Source organism: Sciurus carolinensis, chromosome 4 (assembly GCF_902686445.1).
Source record: "Sciurus carolinensis chromosome 4, mSciCar1.2, whole genome shotgun sequence".
NCBI lineage: Eukaryota > Metazoa > Chordata > Mammalia > Rodentia > Sciuridae > Sciurus > Sciurus carolinensis.
Genome location: NC_062216.1, coordinates 161612190 through 161628294, shown reverse-complemented (window position 1 = coordinate 161628294; position 16105 = coordinate 161612190). Strand labels below are relative to the sequence as shown.

Genomic DNA, 16105 nt, shown 5'->3' with positions numbered 1-16105 from the left:
AAGTTTCTCTGACTCCTATTTAATAAATAATTCTTGGCATATTTATCCAGCTTCAGGGCAGCGCAGTTTAGAGCAAAATAGATAAGAGCAAGGAAGGCGGGTTGCCGAAGAGAATGGACAGCTAACATCCTGACAGGAATGGTCGGACAGCAACAACAAAACTCATGGAGTTCTGTTCAGACATTTAGTAAGTTCTATTTCATGGTATGACTGAGGTTCAAAATGTAGCAAATGACATTCCTGATAAAAAGGTAGGAATATATTTATTGTATTTCACCAAGATTTTTTGTGATTTTTCATAAAGTTTGGGTATGTGATGGCAAGATTTAATTGTTGGGAAAATCTGTCCCCTCACGGAACCAGATAAGAAATCCAGCGCTTCACAGGCTGGATGATTCTTCTCAGCTTCCCACAGTCCTCCTGCCTCCACACACTGCTCAGAATCAGACACCCCAGCTGAACCTCAGGAAGGGAACCTTGAGTTGCGTGAACCAGAAGATACTGGGGAATTTAAACCCAAACTTTCTTTTTCAGTAGTAAGGTCTTTCTTTTTTTTAATTTTAAAATACAGTTTTTAGATGTTGCTTCACCTTTATTTTATTCATTTATTTACATGTGGTGCTGAGAATCAAACCCAGGGCCTCACACATGCTAGGCAAGTGCTCTACCACTGAGCTGCAACCCCAGCCCCAGGAGTAAGGTCTTTCTAATGAACAGATTTCATGCTTTGGATCATAAATAAAAGTTTATTTATCCCTCGGGTCACGTCCACTTGTGCATGGAGGTGGCACTGCAGTCCCGGTTGTCAGTATTTCTCCCATGGCTCGAGCTCACTGATCAAGGCTGTCTAGTCAGTCTTCTAGAACAAAAAAGCTTCTCCATCAGTTTTTGTTTGTTTTTGAGAGCAAATAATCCCGGAAGTCATTTGCAGGAGAAGAAACAGTCCTTAGTCCCTCCTGCGTGGCATGGCGTCAGACTTACCCACCGTTGTTTTCACATAACCAACGTTTCCGTCCTCACTCATTGTACTTGGACAGTTTTAATCTGGGGATGATGTTCATGGACTGTAGTTCCTGGAAGAGCAGCTTGCAGGCATACGGAATGCGGAGGGAAGACACGTGGCACGATGACTTGCAGTAATGGCACCTGAAACCCAAGTCAGCGTGTGTCAGAGGGACAGCGACTTGGAAATGAAGGCCTGCACATGGGAAGTGAGAATATGCTCTACCAAACTCCACTGTTGTACTACTCAATTTTCTATTCCTTAGCGTTGAGTCACATCATCAAATGTGCACATATGTGCCCAGAAATAAAAGGAAACATCCAAGGAAGCAAACTAAGAAATAAAATAAACATCACTCCTTCCAGTTTTAAAAGCATACAACTTGAATCGGTTATTACCACATTTCTAGATCTCTTTGAAATGTGAAACATCTGTCCCTATACTGTTTTGAAAGCACCTCAGAAATCTGAACCACTTGAAATTCATTCAGATTTAGGTTTTTTTCATTGTTGAGTTTTCAGCTGATCTACTCAACCATCACAAATGTGATAAGAGTCTACTGTGTTAGTATGTTATTCTACATAAGATGCTTGATAATTATAATTTGGTTTCTATCATTGGGATACTCTAAGTCTGGTGGAAAGACCAGACTTTTGAGGAGAGTGGCATCCAATCAAAGGCTAAATTTTCCAGTGACCATCAGGTTTGGTCATTTCTATTAGTACTGGAAGCTAGTGTGTTCTAAAGCGTGCTGTCCCCCGTGTGTGTGCACATGCACGTATTCCACTCTCCTACAACAGCCCATGTTCCTAACCACAATGCTGGGTCTTCCAAGTAGGATTTTCTTTTCTCTTCCTTCAGGAAGAGCCAGTTAGTTAAATTTAGGTCTTAATCAATGACTACAACTATAGAAGACTCCCTGGGGAGAAACTGAATTATTCTTTCAGGTTTCAGACCAAAATAGGACCTCACAAGAATGTTCATGACCACGCTATTTACAAAGCAGGACACTCCTCAAATGCCCACTAACAATGGTTCTACACAGAACAACACTGTGCAGCCATTAAATGGGACCCTGTAGATGTATATCAATTGAAATATAAGGTGTCCAGGACACACTGTAGTGTGAAAAAAAAGAAGTCTACTAAATAGCATGATCCCAAGCAGGGTCTCAGATGTGTTTCTGAGCCCCCAAAATCATATTTAAAGTTTTCATCCTTTTAAGGTTTAAAAATGTATGTGTTTTCTTCTATTATTAGAATCCTGAAAGGGTTTATGATTTTAAAAAATTAAGGATGAACCACCATGGACACTGACGTCAAGATGAGGGGATGGCTGGGAGCATGCACACTGTGGTGCCTGATCCACTGACAGCGATAATATGAACTTTTCTTAAAAGATCACCTAAAGGAATTACAGTGGGGTGAGAAGGGTTCAAGAAGGCAGGCGAGAGGAAGGCTGCATTCCTACTTGCTCAGAAATTTGGATACATTAAACAAAGAAGAAAGTCTTAGGACAGCTGCCACAACCAGTGTAGTCTTGTTTAATGTATCCAATTTTCTGAATCTCTAAGACTCTCTGTCCAATATTAACTTTTAGTGAAATCCCTCTTTCACCTACCTTGCAGAGAAGCACTACTCCTGCTGCATGGATCCCAAGTCACAGAGCAAGTATAAAACTCTGCAGTGGCCCCAACCTGGAAGTGCATTGATCTGTACAGACAAAATTCCAACTGACATTACTTCCCACCCCATCCTACCTCATACTGGGGAAAAGAGAAGCTGAAAATCATTTGAACCAGCTTTAGCCTTAGGCCACTCGAACTGGCAGCTTGGTGAACAACACAAAAAGAGGAAGGGGTTAATGACCCCAGCCCTTGCTCTCACTCTCCATACACAGCCCAAGAAGAAATGGAAAGACAGACAGTAGAGAGACAGGCATAGACAGTGGCCAGTTATTCTCATCAACAATTCTGACCACCCCAGTGGAAATGATTCCTTAACTTTTCATTAAGAATCTTTTTGTTGTTGTTTTGTTTATGCTGTGCTTATTGGTTCATGGACATACACATATGCATATGTTTCTTCTTTTTCTCATTTTGTATTGTTTTTCTTTTATCTGTTTCTCTTTCTCTCTTTTCTTCTGCTAATAGCCAAACTCTATTATTCTCTCACTGTACCTTTACTTTGTTATTTAGTTTTTTCTCCTCTTTCTTTAAAACCATTATATGCAATACCTCTTCTGTACCTCTGATCACTTTTTGAAATTATGAACTCTTTTCTACCATCCTATCAATTTTCTTTTCTCTTAATTAACTATTCTCACCACCTTTAAGCACTAATTGGATTATATAACTCCTGCCCTACCATAAATGCTGTTGCAACTATTACTACTGTGGCTACATAGTTGACACCTCTTGTTTGCTTTAATGCCAGATAATAGTTCATGGTTACTTATTTTTGCTGTTGGCAATTGCTGACACTAGCATTTTTGGTTTTTATGGCAATTAACATTGTAGATGTCATAGAAGAAGCTAAGTATTTGCTTTAATGCTGTATATTATTTGCATTGTTTGTTTCCCCCTATTCTGGGAAGTACTGGGAACATCCAGGGACACAACAAGTTCACAGGGTAGAAACTTTGCTGCTGAACTAAATGCAACCAAGACAGCACACCATGCTCCACACACAAATTAATGACACCTAATCTTCAGCTATACTTTAATAAAAAGATTAGAAAAGACAAAAGCCCAAACTAATGACCAGGCCTCAAGTAGAAATAGCTAGGGGTGTGCCCTCAAGTCCCACTTATGGACATCCATTGCTATAGCAAAAACAGAAAGAACACAAAGGCTAGGGACACCACACCTACAAGGCAGTCTCAATCCAGATCACTTGAGGACACTCTTTGTCAAGAGAAGACTGTGCCCTGAAAATGTCTACACATAAGAGTGAAAGAGAAATCCCTCCCAACAGATACATAAAACCCTACACATGGATACAAGAAATATGAAAAAGCAAGCTAACATGATACATCCTAAAGTTCATAAGTCACCAGCAAATGACCCCCAAAACACAGAAGTGAATGAAATTCAAATAAAGAATTCAAATAATTATTATAAATGATCAATGAATTCCAAGAGAACACAGAAAATCAACTAAATGAATTAAGAAAGTCTGTACAGAATATCAATGAGAAATTCAATAAGCAGATAGAAATATTGAAGAACCAAACAGAAATCTTAGAAATGAAAGATACAATAAATCAAATAAAATGCTCAGTTGAAAGTGCCTCTAACAGAGCAGGCCACGCTGAAGGCAGATTCTCAGAAGCAGTAGACAACATGGCTCACTTTGAACATTCAGACACTTATAAAGAAAATAAGCAACCATGATCAGAATATACAAGGACTCTGGGACAACATGAAGAGACCAAATTTAAGAATCATTGGAATTGAGGAGGACTGTGAGATATGGACTAATGGAATGGATAACCTCTATAGGAAAATAGTGACAGAAAACTTTACTTTCAGAATGAGATGGATATCCAGATATATGAGGCATTTACAAGCCCAAAAAGAGAAGATAAAAAAGAACCTCTCCACAACACATTATAATTAAAATGCCTAAAAATACAGAAAAGGATAGAAATTTAAAAGCTGCAAGAGAAAAATGTCAGGTCACATTTAGAGGCAAGTCAATCAGAATCATTTCTGATTTTTCAGCACAGATTCTACAAGCCAGGATGGCTTGGAATGGTGTGTTCCAACTCCTGAAAGATAACAACTGTCAACTAAGACTGCTATATCAAGCAAAGTTATCATTTAAAATTTAAGGTGAAATAAAAATCTTCCATGATAGACAGAAACTAAAAGAATTCATGATTATTAAACTGGCACTACAGAACTTAAATATTTCACACAGAAGAAATTATAAAAACAAACCTCAGAGCTCACAAAAGAAATCTCATTTGAAGGGTAGCTAAGAACATGAGAAACAGGATCAAATTAAACACAATAAATAAATCAAAATGGCAGAATGAATAAACATCTCTCTACAACATTGAATGTAAATGGTCTCAACTCTCCAATTAAAAGAGAGAAGCTGGCAGAATGAATTAAAAATAAGACCCAACTATGTGATTTGCAAGAGATGCACCTTACAGGCAAACACAGTCACAGGCTGAAAGTGAAAGGATGAAAACTGGAATACCATGTGAATGGACACTGAGAACAAGCAGGAATAGCTACTCTCATAACTGATAAAGCAGATTTCATATCAAAATTAATCAGAAGGGATGAAGAAGATCACTTCATATTGGTAAAGGGAACAATCCAACAAGAAGATAAAACAATAATAAAAATTTATGCACCAAATATAGGCGCAACTAATTACATGAGACACTATTCAAACTGAAGGACCAGAGAGACCCCAGTACAATAATACTGGGTGATTTCAACCACCACTCTCACCATTAGACAGGTCATCCAGACATAAACTTAGTACAAGACTCTTTGTACCTGAAAAATATTATAAATCAAATGGACCTAACAGACATCTACAGAATATTTCATCCAATAACAGCTAAATATACTTTCTTCTCAGTGGCTCATGGAACTTTCTCCAAAATAGATCATATTTTAGGCCACAAAGAAACACTTAGCAAATACAAAAAAAAAAAAAAAAAAAAAAAAAAACTGAAATAATTGCTTGCATCTTATCCAAGCATAATGAAATGAAACTGAAAATCAACACAACCAAATCCTACAGAAACTAAAGAGACATTGAATAATACTCTTCTGAATGATGAATGGGTGATAGGAGAAATCGAGGGAGAAGTTAAAAAATTCTAAGACTCAAATGAGAATGGTGATACGACATACCAGAACCTCTGTGACACTATGAAGGCAGCAGTTATAGAAGGAAAATTTTTAGCTCTAAGTACCAACATAAGAAAGTTCCCAAATAAAGAACCTAATGACACACCTCAAAACCCTTACAGAACAAACCAATTCCAAAATCAGTAGAAGGAAGAAAATAATTAAAATGAGAGCCAAAATTAATAAACTTCAGGAAGACAATACAAAAGATCAATGAAACGAAGAGTTGGTTCTTTGAAAAGACAGACAAGATTGATAAGCTATTAACCAAATTAACCAGAAGGGAGAAAAACCAAATTATTAAAATTAGAGATGAAAAAGGAGAACTCACCACAGACATCTCAGCAATCTAACAGATCATCAGGGACTATTTTGAAAACTTATACTTCAATAAGTTGGAAAATGTAGAAGAAATGGATACATTTCTAGACAAATACAATCTGCTAACAGTCTGTCAAGAGGACATATAAAACTTAAACATAACAATAACCTGCAATGAGATACAAGCAGTAATGAAAACCCTTCCAACAAAAAACCCAGGACCAGATGGACTCTCAGCTGAATTCTACCAAACCTTTAAAGGAGAACTAATGCCAATACTCCTTAAATTATTCCATGAAATAGAAGGGATGAAACACATCCATTCATTCTATAAAACCAGTATCATACTCATACCAAAACCAGGTAAGGACACATCAAGGAAAGAAAACTACGTACTAGATGAATTTAGATGTAAAAATACTTAATAAAACAGTGGCAAATCATGTTTAACAACAAATGAATCCACAACCAAGTTGGATTTATTCCAGAGATCTAAAGATAGTTTAATATATGCAAATCAATAAATGTAATTCATCACATTAACAGAATTAAGGACAAAAATCACTTATTAATAATCTCACTAGATGCAAAGAAGACCTTCAAGAATATGTAACACTTATTCATGATAAAAACATGGAAAAATCCTGGGACAGAAGGAACCTATCTCAGTATCATAAAGGCTATATATGAAAAACTCAAAATCAACTCATGGTAAATGGGAAAAAAACTGCAAGTATTTCCTTTAAAATCTAGGACAAGGATGTCCACTCTTACCACTTCCATTTAATACAATACTAGAAATTCTAGTCAGAGCAATGAAGCAAGAGAAGGAAATAAAAGGGATAAAAATAAAAAAGGAAAAAGTCAAATTATAAGAATTTGCAGATAATATGACTCTATATCTAGAAGATCCATAAAACCCTACCACAAGACTGCTAGAGCTAATAAATAAATTTGGTAAAGCATACAAAATTAACATACAAAAATCAATAGCTTTTCTATATATCAACAATAAATCTGCTGAGAAATAAATTAGGGAAACAATTCCATTCATAATAGCCTAAAAAGAAAAAAACAAAAACCTAGGACTAAATCTAAGGAGGTGAAAGATGACCTTTAAAATAAAAACTATAGAACATTGAAGAAAGAAATTGAAGAGGACCTCAGAAGATAAAAAGACTTCCATGTTCATGGGTAGGCAGAATTAATATTATTAAAATGGAAGTATTAGCAAAAGCAATATACAGATTCAATGCAATCCACATCAAAACATCAGTGACATTATTCATAGAACTAGGGAAAAAAAGTCCTAAAATTCATTTGGAAGAATAAAAGACCCAGAAGTTTAAGCCAAAAAAAAAAAAAAAAGCAATGCTGGAGGTATCACAATATCTGACTTAAAATTATACTATAGAGCTATAGTAACAAAAACTGCATGGTACTGGCATAAAAGGATCACATAGATCAATGGTAAAGAAAAGAAAACACAGAGACAAATTCACATATCTACAGTCAACTGATCCTTGACAACGGTGCCAAAAACATACACTGGAGAAAAGATAGCCTTTTTAACAATTGGTGCTGGGAAAACTAGTCATCCATACGTAGAAGAATGAAACTAGAACCTTATCTCTCACCCTGCACAAAAAGGAACTCAAAATGGATCAAAGATTTCAAAATTAGGACAGTAACTATGCAATTCCTAGAAGAAAACATAGGGTCAATAATCCAGCTTTTAGGACAGGCAAACAGGAAATAATGCAAAGAGTTAATAAATGGGACAGCATCAAATGAAAAAGCTTCTGCACAGCAAAAGAAACAATTGGGAATGTGAAGAGAGAACCCACAGAATGGGAGAAAATCTTTGCTAGCTACTCTTCTGAAAGAGGAATATCTAAAATACACAAAAAGCTCAAAAAAACTTTTCACCAAAAAAATCAACAGCCCAACTGGGCAAGTGAATTAAAGTCACTTCTCAAAGGAAGAAATACAAATGGCCAACAAATACATGAAAAAATGTTCAACATCATTAGCAATTAGGAAATGCAAATCAAAATTACACTGAGATTTTGTTTCATACCACTCAGAATGGAAGTCATCAAGAATACAAATAACAGGACTGGGGTTGTGGCTCAATGGTACAGTGCTTGCTTAGCATGGGTGAGGCCCTGGATTCAATCTTTAGCACCACATTAAAAAAAAAATCTAAAAAATAAAGGTAAATTTTTTTTTTTTTTTTTTTTTAAGAATACAAATAACAAATGCTGGAGAGGATATGAAGAAAAAGAAATACTTTTACATTGTTTGTGGGACTGCAAATTAGTACAACCACTTTGGAGGCTTCTCAAAAGACCAGGCATGGAACCAACCACCATATGACAGAGCTATACTACCCAGTATTTATCCTGCTGAATTAAAAAGTCATATTACTACAGTGATACATGCATACCAATGTTTATAGCAGCATAATTCACAATAGCCAAATTATAGAATCAGCTTAGGTGTCCATTAATGGATGAATGGATAAAGAAAATGTAGTATACATACACAATGGAGTTTTAGTCAGTCATAGAGAAAATGAAATTATGGCATTTGTAGGAAAATGGATAGAACTAGAGACCATCATGTTAAGCAAAATAAGTCAAACTCCGAAGGTTAAGGGTCATATGTTTCCTCTCATATGTGGAAGCCAGAGAGGAAAACGGAAAACAAAGGATGGGGTAGATCTCCAAAAAATCAAAGGGGGATAAGTAGAGGAAAGGGACCAAGGGGTGGGAAATGGGGAGGAGGGGGTTGCTAGGGAGGGATACTGGTCAAATTATATTGTGATATTGTATACTTGTATAAATATGTAACAATAAATCCCATCAAGATGTACACAATAATGCACCAATAAAAAATGTGGAGAAAAAATGATTACCTAAAGACCTCTTTTATGTATCAGAATTTAAGTATTATATCTTCAATGTACCTGGGTAGGTCTAATTTATTCAGGAATCATATTCATGATTTAATTAAACTGGGAAAGTGGATTGGACTGGGATAACTTCTTACTGATCTTCTCGTCTGGTATATTATACTATGACTCCAATCTAAGCTAATCTTTTAAAAATATCTGTATGTGCTGAATACACACACAGAATAGCCCATTACTAGCCCACATACTCTGGATAGTTCACTACTCTCCCCTACCTTTAAATACTTCTCCATTATTTAAAATGTCCAACGCTGTGTGTGTATATACATGTACACATGTGTGTGTATAATTACCTTTCCCTGTGTCTGAACAATTTCTAAAGGTAGAAACCTGATCTGAACAACAGTAAAACAAACTGATTTTTCAGGACAAAGACAGCAAAAGGAGGTGGCTGTGGCTTCACTGAGAAATGACTGTCCAGTGAAATATCCTCGATGAGCTAATTATCTTAATAGGGACCCTCTTTTGTGACTTCTGCCCTTTGCATCTTCTGAGGAACAACAGCCTTGCTGTAAACCTCCCCATAGCAATGCCTTACTAATGTGCAAATCATCCACAAAGGCCCGTCCTAAGGTTCTGAACCGCTCTAATTACCCAGCCTCCATTGTGCTACTCATTAAAAGGGCGACTTCTTCCAACCACGCCGCACTCCCTCCCACACAACTCGGCAAACACAGTCAGGTAATGATGGGAAAAATGACAGCATCATTATGCTGCTCCAACAGAAAGCAGCAAACGAGGAGGAGGCTAGACTACCAAAGGCATCAGGAGTTTTTCTGTGGCAACAAGGGCACAGGCCACTCAAAATCAAACATATGGTGCAGCAAGGTCTGCTTAATTACAGCAGAGACCCTCGCACTGCATAACCTGATCTAGTCCTCTTTCAAAGGACTTCGGATGCCATTCAACAAACTTCAAAACCAGGCACTGCTGTGTGTGTGTGATCTATATGTGAGACAGACAGGAAAGATGAGAATAGTGCAGAGAACACCCCTGTGCACAGGTCTTTCCATTTGCCTCAGTTCAGCCGAGTGTCCAGGGAGGAGATGAGAAGCTTTCAAAGTGCATAAGTGAACCTGGTTTACTGCTTTTTCCCCATTCAGTGGAGCGAAGAAAGCAAAGAGGAAAAGAAAATGAAACTCTTCTTGAAGTTTCACGACCACTGTTTTTAATGAAATGACTCCTCTGTCTATCCTTTCAAAGTAAATTACTTAAAAATCCTTGTGCCAAATTTGGGCATAGTGGAACTTGGTTCCCGGCATCTTCCTATTATGCTATTTCTTTTCTTTCTTTCTTTCTTTTTTTTTTAGTTACACAGCCCAGACTATGAAAAGCAAGCTCAATATGCATTTCAAAAGACGAATAGACATCTCAGGACTGAAACAAACCCCCATCTCATTGATATAAGAAAGAGCCAGGCTTATTCTGGGAAGAATGTCGCCCCATCTCTGCAACCTTATGAAAAGAATGAACTGCAAGTGGCCACCTCTTCTGTTGGTTCCCAAAATGAAACAATTTTTTCATGGACTAGACTCAGCAACTCTTCAACACCAGTTGTAAAATAATCTGCTAAAAGGTTTAACAAGCAAGGTGTACACTGTGTCCTAAGAAGCCCCTTGTTCTGATTCTTAATCAGCTTTATTCAACCAAGACACAGGCAGCTGAGGATGGCAAGAAGTTGGGACTTGGGAAGGAGGCTCTGGGAAGGACTCAGTGGGGAAAAGGTGGCCCAGGTACTCCTGAAGCCTGGCAATGAAGGCTCACCTGGGATCACACTGTTCTTCTGGGGCCCCTCTCTAGGATGAGCGGCTTTGGAGAGACAGCTGAGGGTGTGGTGGTTGCTTCCCATTCCTGCAGAATCTGCCTGTGCTCTGCTAGATCTTGTCTCAACAGGAGAGCGAGGGGAGACTGGGCACCACAGGCTCCCCTGCCTACGGGGGACTTTGGGGAGAGGGATCATGACTAATCTTAAATAAAGCTCTATGTTCCTTGGTGGCACAGCAGACCCACTACAAATAAGAAAGGTGCTGCTACGACACAAACACCAACTGGGCAGTGTAACTCTCTAAGCTGCCTTTGTGTACCACAGATCATTTCTACACAGAAGTTATGAACTTGACAAACTGCATAATTTACTCAATGGCAATCAGACAGATGCAGGGTATCACTTAGCAATTATTTTTTTATGAAGCATCCATGAGGTCCCAGGCTAGAGAAGTAGAGATTGACAAGACCATAGGATCAGAATGAACTGGAGACAAGTTCTTCTGAGCAGCCCTTCATCTGCCTTGCTCACTCTGTGCTTCTGGAACCCTGAGCAGTGTCTGCTAAGTAGCAGATATTCTGCAAATCTGCTGAAATGACTGACTGAGACAGACATGCTTTCAGCCCTCATGGAGTGGACAGTTCAAATGTGAAGCACCTTGCCATGGTGGAGTACAGTGCAGCAAGGATCAGGCCACCAGGTCTCGGTACCGGCTCTGTCATCATCTGCTCTAAGACCTGGGACAAGACATTTGGTTCGCTGTGTTTGAAGACACAAACAAGGGCTTCAGACACAATTTTCCCTACAAAGTTTCTTTAACAGATTATACATTTTAACATTTAACAATGCATCTTCTTGGAGTTTTACAGCTATAAGACGTACTTGAGATACTATTAAAAAGGAAATAAAGTCTCTACTTCTTGGGAATGGTGTAGAAAGCAGATCATTATGCAGACAGACAACACCTGAACAGAATACCTAACCACAGGAAGGCATGGATAGGGGAGGATGCATTAGAGATCACAGGCAGAGACTGGAGAACAGGTGGGTATGATTCAGGGACAATTCTTGAGCTGTGATTTTAGAGAAAAGGGGTATGACATAAGAGACTTATGTCCACTTACCAGCCGGAGTACCCCAGAAGTCCACACTGCCCACAGACATCAACCTCAAAGGCATCACTTGAAATCATCAGTCTCTCTAGCAGAAGCATACTGGCTCCATAGCCAATTAAACAGTCACGTTCCATTTCTCCAAGACGCAAGCCACCATCACGAGATCGCCCTTCAGTGGGCTGCCTTTGAAACAAGTTATTGGACAAATAAATTATTATATTAAACAAACAATGAGGTGGCCCGCCACATAGACTAGGAACATGATGCTTTGGAGCAGGGCTCACCTGGATCCAATCACTTACCGTACAGGAACCCTGAGCATGCAGCTCAGTTCCTCCTTTTTTTAGAAAGTGCTTAAGAGTACTGTTATGGTTTGGATCTGGACTGTGACCTGAAAAGCTCATGTGACGATGCAGCAGTGTTTAGAAGTGAAAAGACTGGATTATGAGACCTGTAACCTCATCTGTGGATTAATCCATTTGATGGATTCATAACTGGAATGGACTACTGGGTGGTACTGTGGGCAGGTGGAGTGTGGCTGGAGGAAATAGGTCACTGGGAGTAGTCCCTGGTCCCTGGATCCTTGCGCAAGTGTCCTCTCTCTCTCTGCTTCCTAGCTGCCATGACCTGAGCAGCTTTTCTTTTACCACACCCTCTGGATGATGTTCTGTCTCACCTCAGGCCCAGAGCAATGAAGCTGGCTGGTCATGGACTGAACCTCAGTAACCATGAGCCAAAACAAACCTTTTCTCCTCTAAGCTGTTCTTGTCAGATATTTTGGTCACAGTGAGGGAAAGGTGACTAACACAAATACCAAAAAGCCTCAAACAAGAAAAGAAGTAATGGGTGGTTGTTATTATTAAATACAAATAACAATTATATATAATATTTATTACATGACATAATACTCTACTAATGTGTGATCACATGAAACAGCAATGCTAGTGTTACTATCACTATCACTATCATTGTTATTAGGGCAGTGCAACCTTCAAATCAGGGATAATATCTTTGAGTGTTTTTCAGAGATGTCTTGGTACTCTTATTTAAAATCAGAAAAACTAAGCAGAATAGACTCTGGAAGAAACATGGTTTCCAATAGTTACTGCCATAGCTTGAGGCCTTGTTAGTTTCTTGAATGTACTGTGTGGTTTATGTATATGCTGAGTTTAAGAATAAAAGGTTAAGAATCCAGGATCCAGAGATGTAGGTAAAATTAGAGATTCTGAACAATTTAGGCAGCTCGACTTGGAAATGATAACACAAGTTATTTGCAGGGTGGTGAGCTCCATGGCTAGCTTATTTTATGACACTTCTGAGGGGTGCCCTGTGAGAGAACCATGAACTCAGGGTCAGTCTGCTTTATTCCACAGAACTTTTTTAACCTTGTTGTTGCCACTGGTCTCCTAAAGTATTAAAAAGGTGAACACAGTACCTGCCAACACATGCTGAAAATTTTAAATTGCCTTTGTTCTTATGGTTGCAAGTGACAATAGGAAATCTGGTATGTTGAAGATAATTTGCTAAAAAAAAAAAAAAAAAAAAAAAATCTACACATGAAAATCTTACAAATAAGTCCAAATGAAAATGCTTTTAAAAATGCCAGAACTGACATATCTACACATTTTTATCTGCCAGGTGAACCACCCCTGGGTCGTGCTCCTTACCCCTGAGATCACTGGCCAGGGGGGAGGTAGCTCCCATCTGTGGGCAGAACCCCATTCTTGTAGCTTAACATTCTGAGATAACTGACTACAGAACCTGCCCTCTAGTGTCTTCATATGGAAGACATGAAAGTAATATCAGAGCAGTAACTTCTTTCACACAACAGAACAAAATAGAGAAACAACTGCTTTGAGAGTTATGTTATTTTGAAATAGTTTTTAGAAATTATAACTAATATGGAGTCTAGGAGGGGGCAGAATTTAAGGGAGAAACACAAACGAATCCACAGAGTCCCAAAACCAAGGTGATTTCTGCCTTGACAATGTCAACCTCTCTTTTCTTTTCTGCAATTTTAAGCATATGTATGCCTGTTATTTCAACCGACATGCATTTGTTCAGTTTTATGGTCAAGGGATTAAATCATCTACATTTCTCGCTTGGTTGGGAAAAAAACAAACCAAAAAACGAAAACACTAGCTATTCCATTCTTCTTTCTGCACAAGACATCAATGCAGTGGAGAGGGACCCAGGTATTTACCGAGTGTCTCCCTCACACTGGTGCTATACAATTCTATATTTACCAGCACACTATGAGACAGGTATAATCACCTCCACTTTATATATGAGAAGGATGAAAGCTGAGACGCTGTTCAAGCTAATGACAGTGTAAGAAGTGGAGGGGAGATCGCATCACATCCACCTGGTCTCCTCTGGTTGCTCCCCTGCACTACTGACGTTCTGAGCTGGGAAGGCTTTGGCGTGGGGCTGACTTGTGCACTGCAGGACATTTAGCAGCATCCCTGGTCTCTACACACTCGATGCCAGTACCTCCCTCCCTCTTCCCAAGTTGTGACAACCAAAAAGATCTCTAGACGTTGTCAAGTATTCCCTGGGCGCAAAATAGCCTGACTGAGAACCACTGCTCTAGCCAAAGCTCCTCCAGGTAGAAAAATGGTCCTAAGAAGATATGATACTTAGTTTAGTAAAGTTATCGCTTGCATCTGCAGGGGACTGGTTCTAGGACTCCCGTGGATAACAAAATCCACAGACAAGCAAATCCCTTCTATAAAATGGCATGTTTGCATACAACCTGCACACACCTTCCACGTAACAGTCCAGCTCAACAATGGGGCTACGGTCTGGGAAGTGCGATGTCAGGGGATTCCATTGTTGAGCAAACATCAAAGAGTACACTTATCCAAACCTATGATACAGTCTACTTACTAAATATCTAGGCTTATGAGGTGAGTGTACCTGTGTGCACATGGCATAGCTCCCTACTGCTCCTGGGGCTATGAAGAACAAAACACAAGGATAAATATAGCACAAGAGAAATGATGCAGTCCACAGACTCAGTAAACACAGGAAGTCCATGGCTGCTGCCAGCGTAACATGGCATATGAGCTTTGAGGTGAACTTATTTTATGAGTAGGAGGCGTACACTCTAAAACAGTGGAATAGCACAGTGCATATGTAAACCAGTTACACAGTTGCCTATTATCACTATCAAGTATTATGCACTCTAAATAACTGTTAAGTGCCAAGCTTTCATAGGACTGGCAGCACAGGTTGTTTACATCAGCATCACCAAAAACATGTGAGTATATGCTGAGTTATGATGTTACCGTAGCTACAATGTCATGGGCAACAGGAATTTTTCAGGTCCATCATAATCTTATGGGACCTCCACTGTACATGTGGTCCATCACTGACCGAAATGTCATCACGCAGCACATTTTAAAGCACCTCTACGTTACTTATAATACTTAGTAGGATGCAAAAGATATGTAAATAGGTTTTATACTATAGTGTTTAGAGAATAACAAGAAAAAGTCTGTACATGTTTAGTACAGATGCAATTTTTTTCCCTTCAATTTTTTTTCCTTTCTGTGGTCTAGGGATTGAACACATGCTAGGTGTTATGGTCTAGATCAGGAATGTCCCCTGAAAAGCACATATTTTGTAAGCATAATCCCCATGCAGCAAGGTTCAGAGGTAGGGGTTTTAGGCAATAATGAGAGCTGTAACCTCATCAGTGAATTAATCCATTTGATGGATTAATAATCTGACTGGACAACTGGGTGGTTAGTGTAGACAGATGGGGTGTAGTTGGAGGAAGCAGGTCACAAGGGGTATGGCCTTGGGGACTGTATTTTGTCCCTAGCTCATATTGTGAGTGCTTTATCTTCCTGCTACCAGGTTGCCAAGAGTTGAGCAGTTTTCTTCTGACACACCATTCTGCCATGATGTTCTGCCTCACCTCAGGCCCAGAACAAAGGAAAGGGTTGACCGTGATCTGAATCTCTGAAACTGTGAGCCCAAAATAAACCTTTCCTCCTCTGAGTAGTTCTTGTCAGGTATTTCTGGCTCAGTGATGAAA

The 16105-nt window shown here is 38.9% G+C and overlaps 1 protein-coding gene across 2 annotated transcripts in view; it reads right to left on the bottom strand.

Moving 5' to 3' along the window:
- Nucleotides 1-315: 315 nt before the first annotated feature.
- Polr3b (RNA polymerase III subunit B) overlaps nucleotides 316-16105 on the bottom strand; it is a 130558-nt gene continuing 114768 nt past the window's right edge. The window contains exons 27-28 of one of the 2 annotated variants that reach the window (XM_047551347.1): nucleotides 12070-12243; nucleotides 316-1146 (exon numbers count right to left, since the gene is read on the bottom strand). In XM_047551347.1, the coding sequence (XP_047407303.1) occupies nucleotides 1017-1146; nucleotides 12070-12243 (304 nt within the window). In that variant the 3' untranslated portion in view covers nucleotides 316-1016. The remainder of the gene's footprint in view (nucleotides 1147-12069; nucleotides 12244-16105) is intronic. The other variant, XM_047551348.1, reaches the window with a different exon arrangement.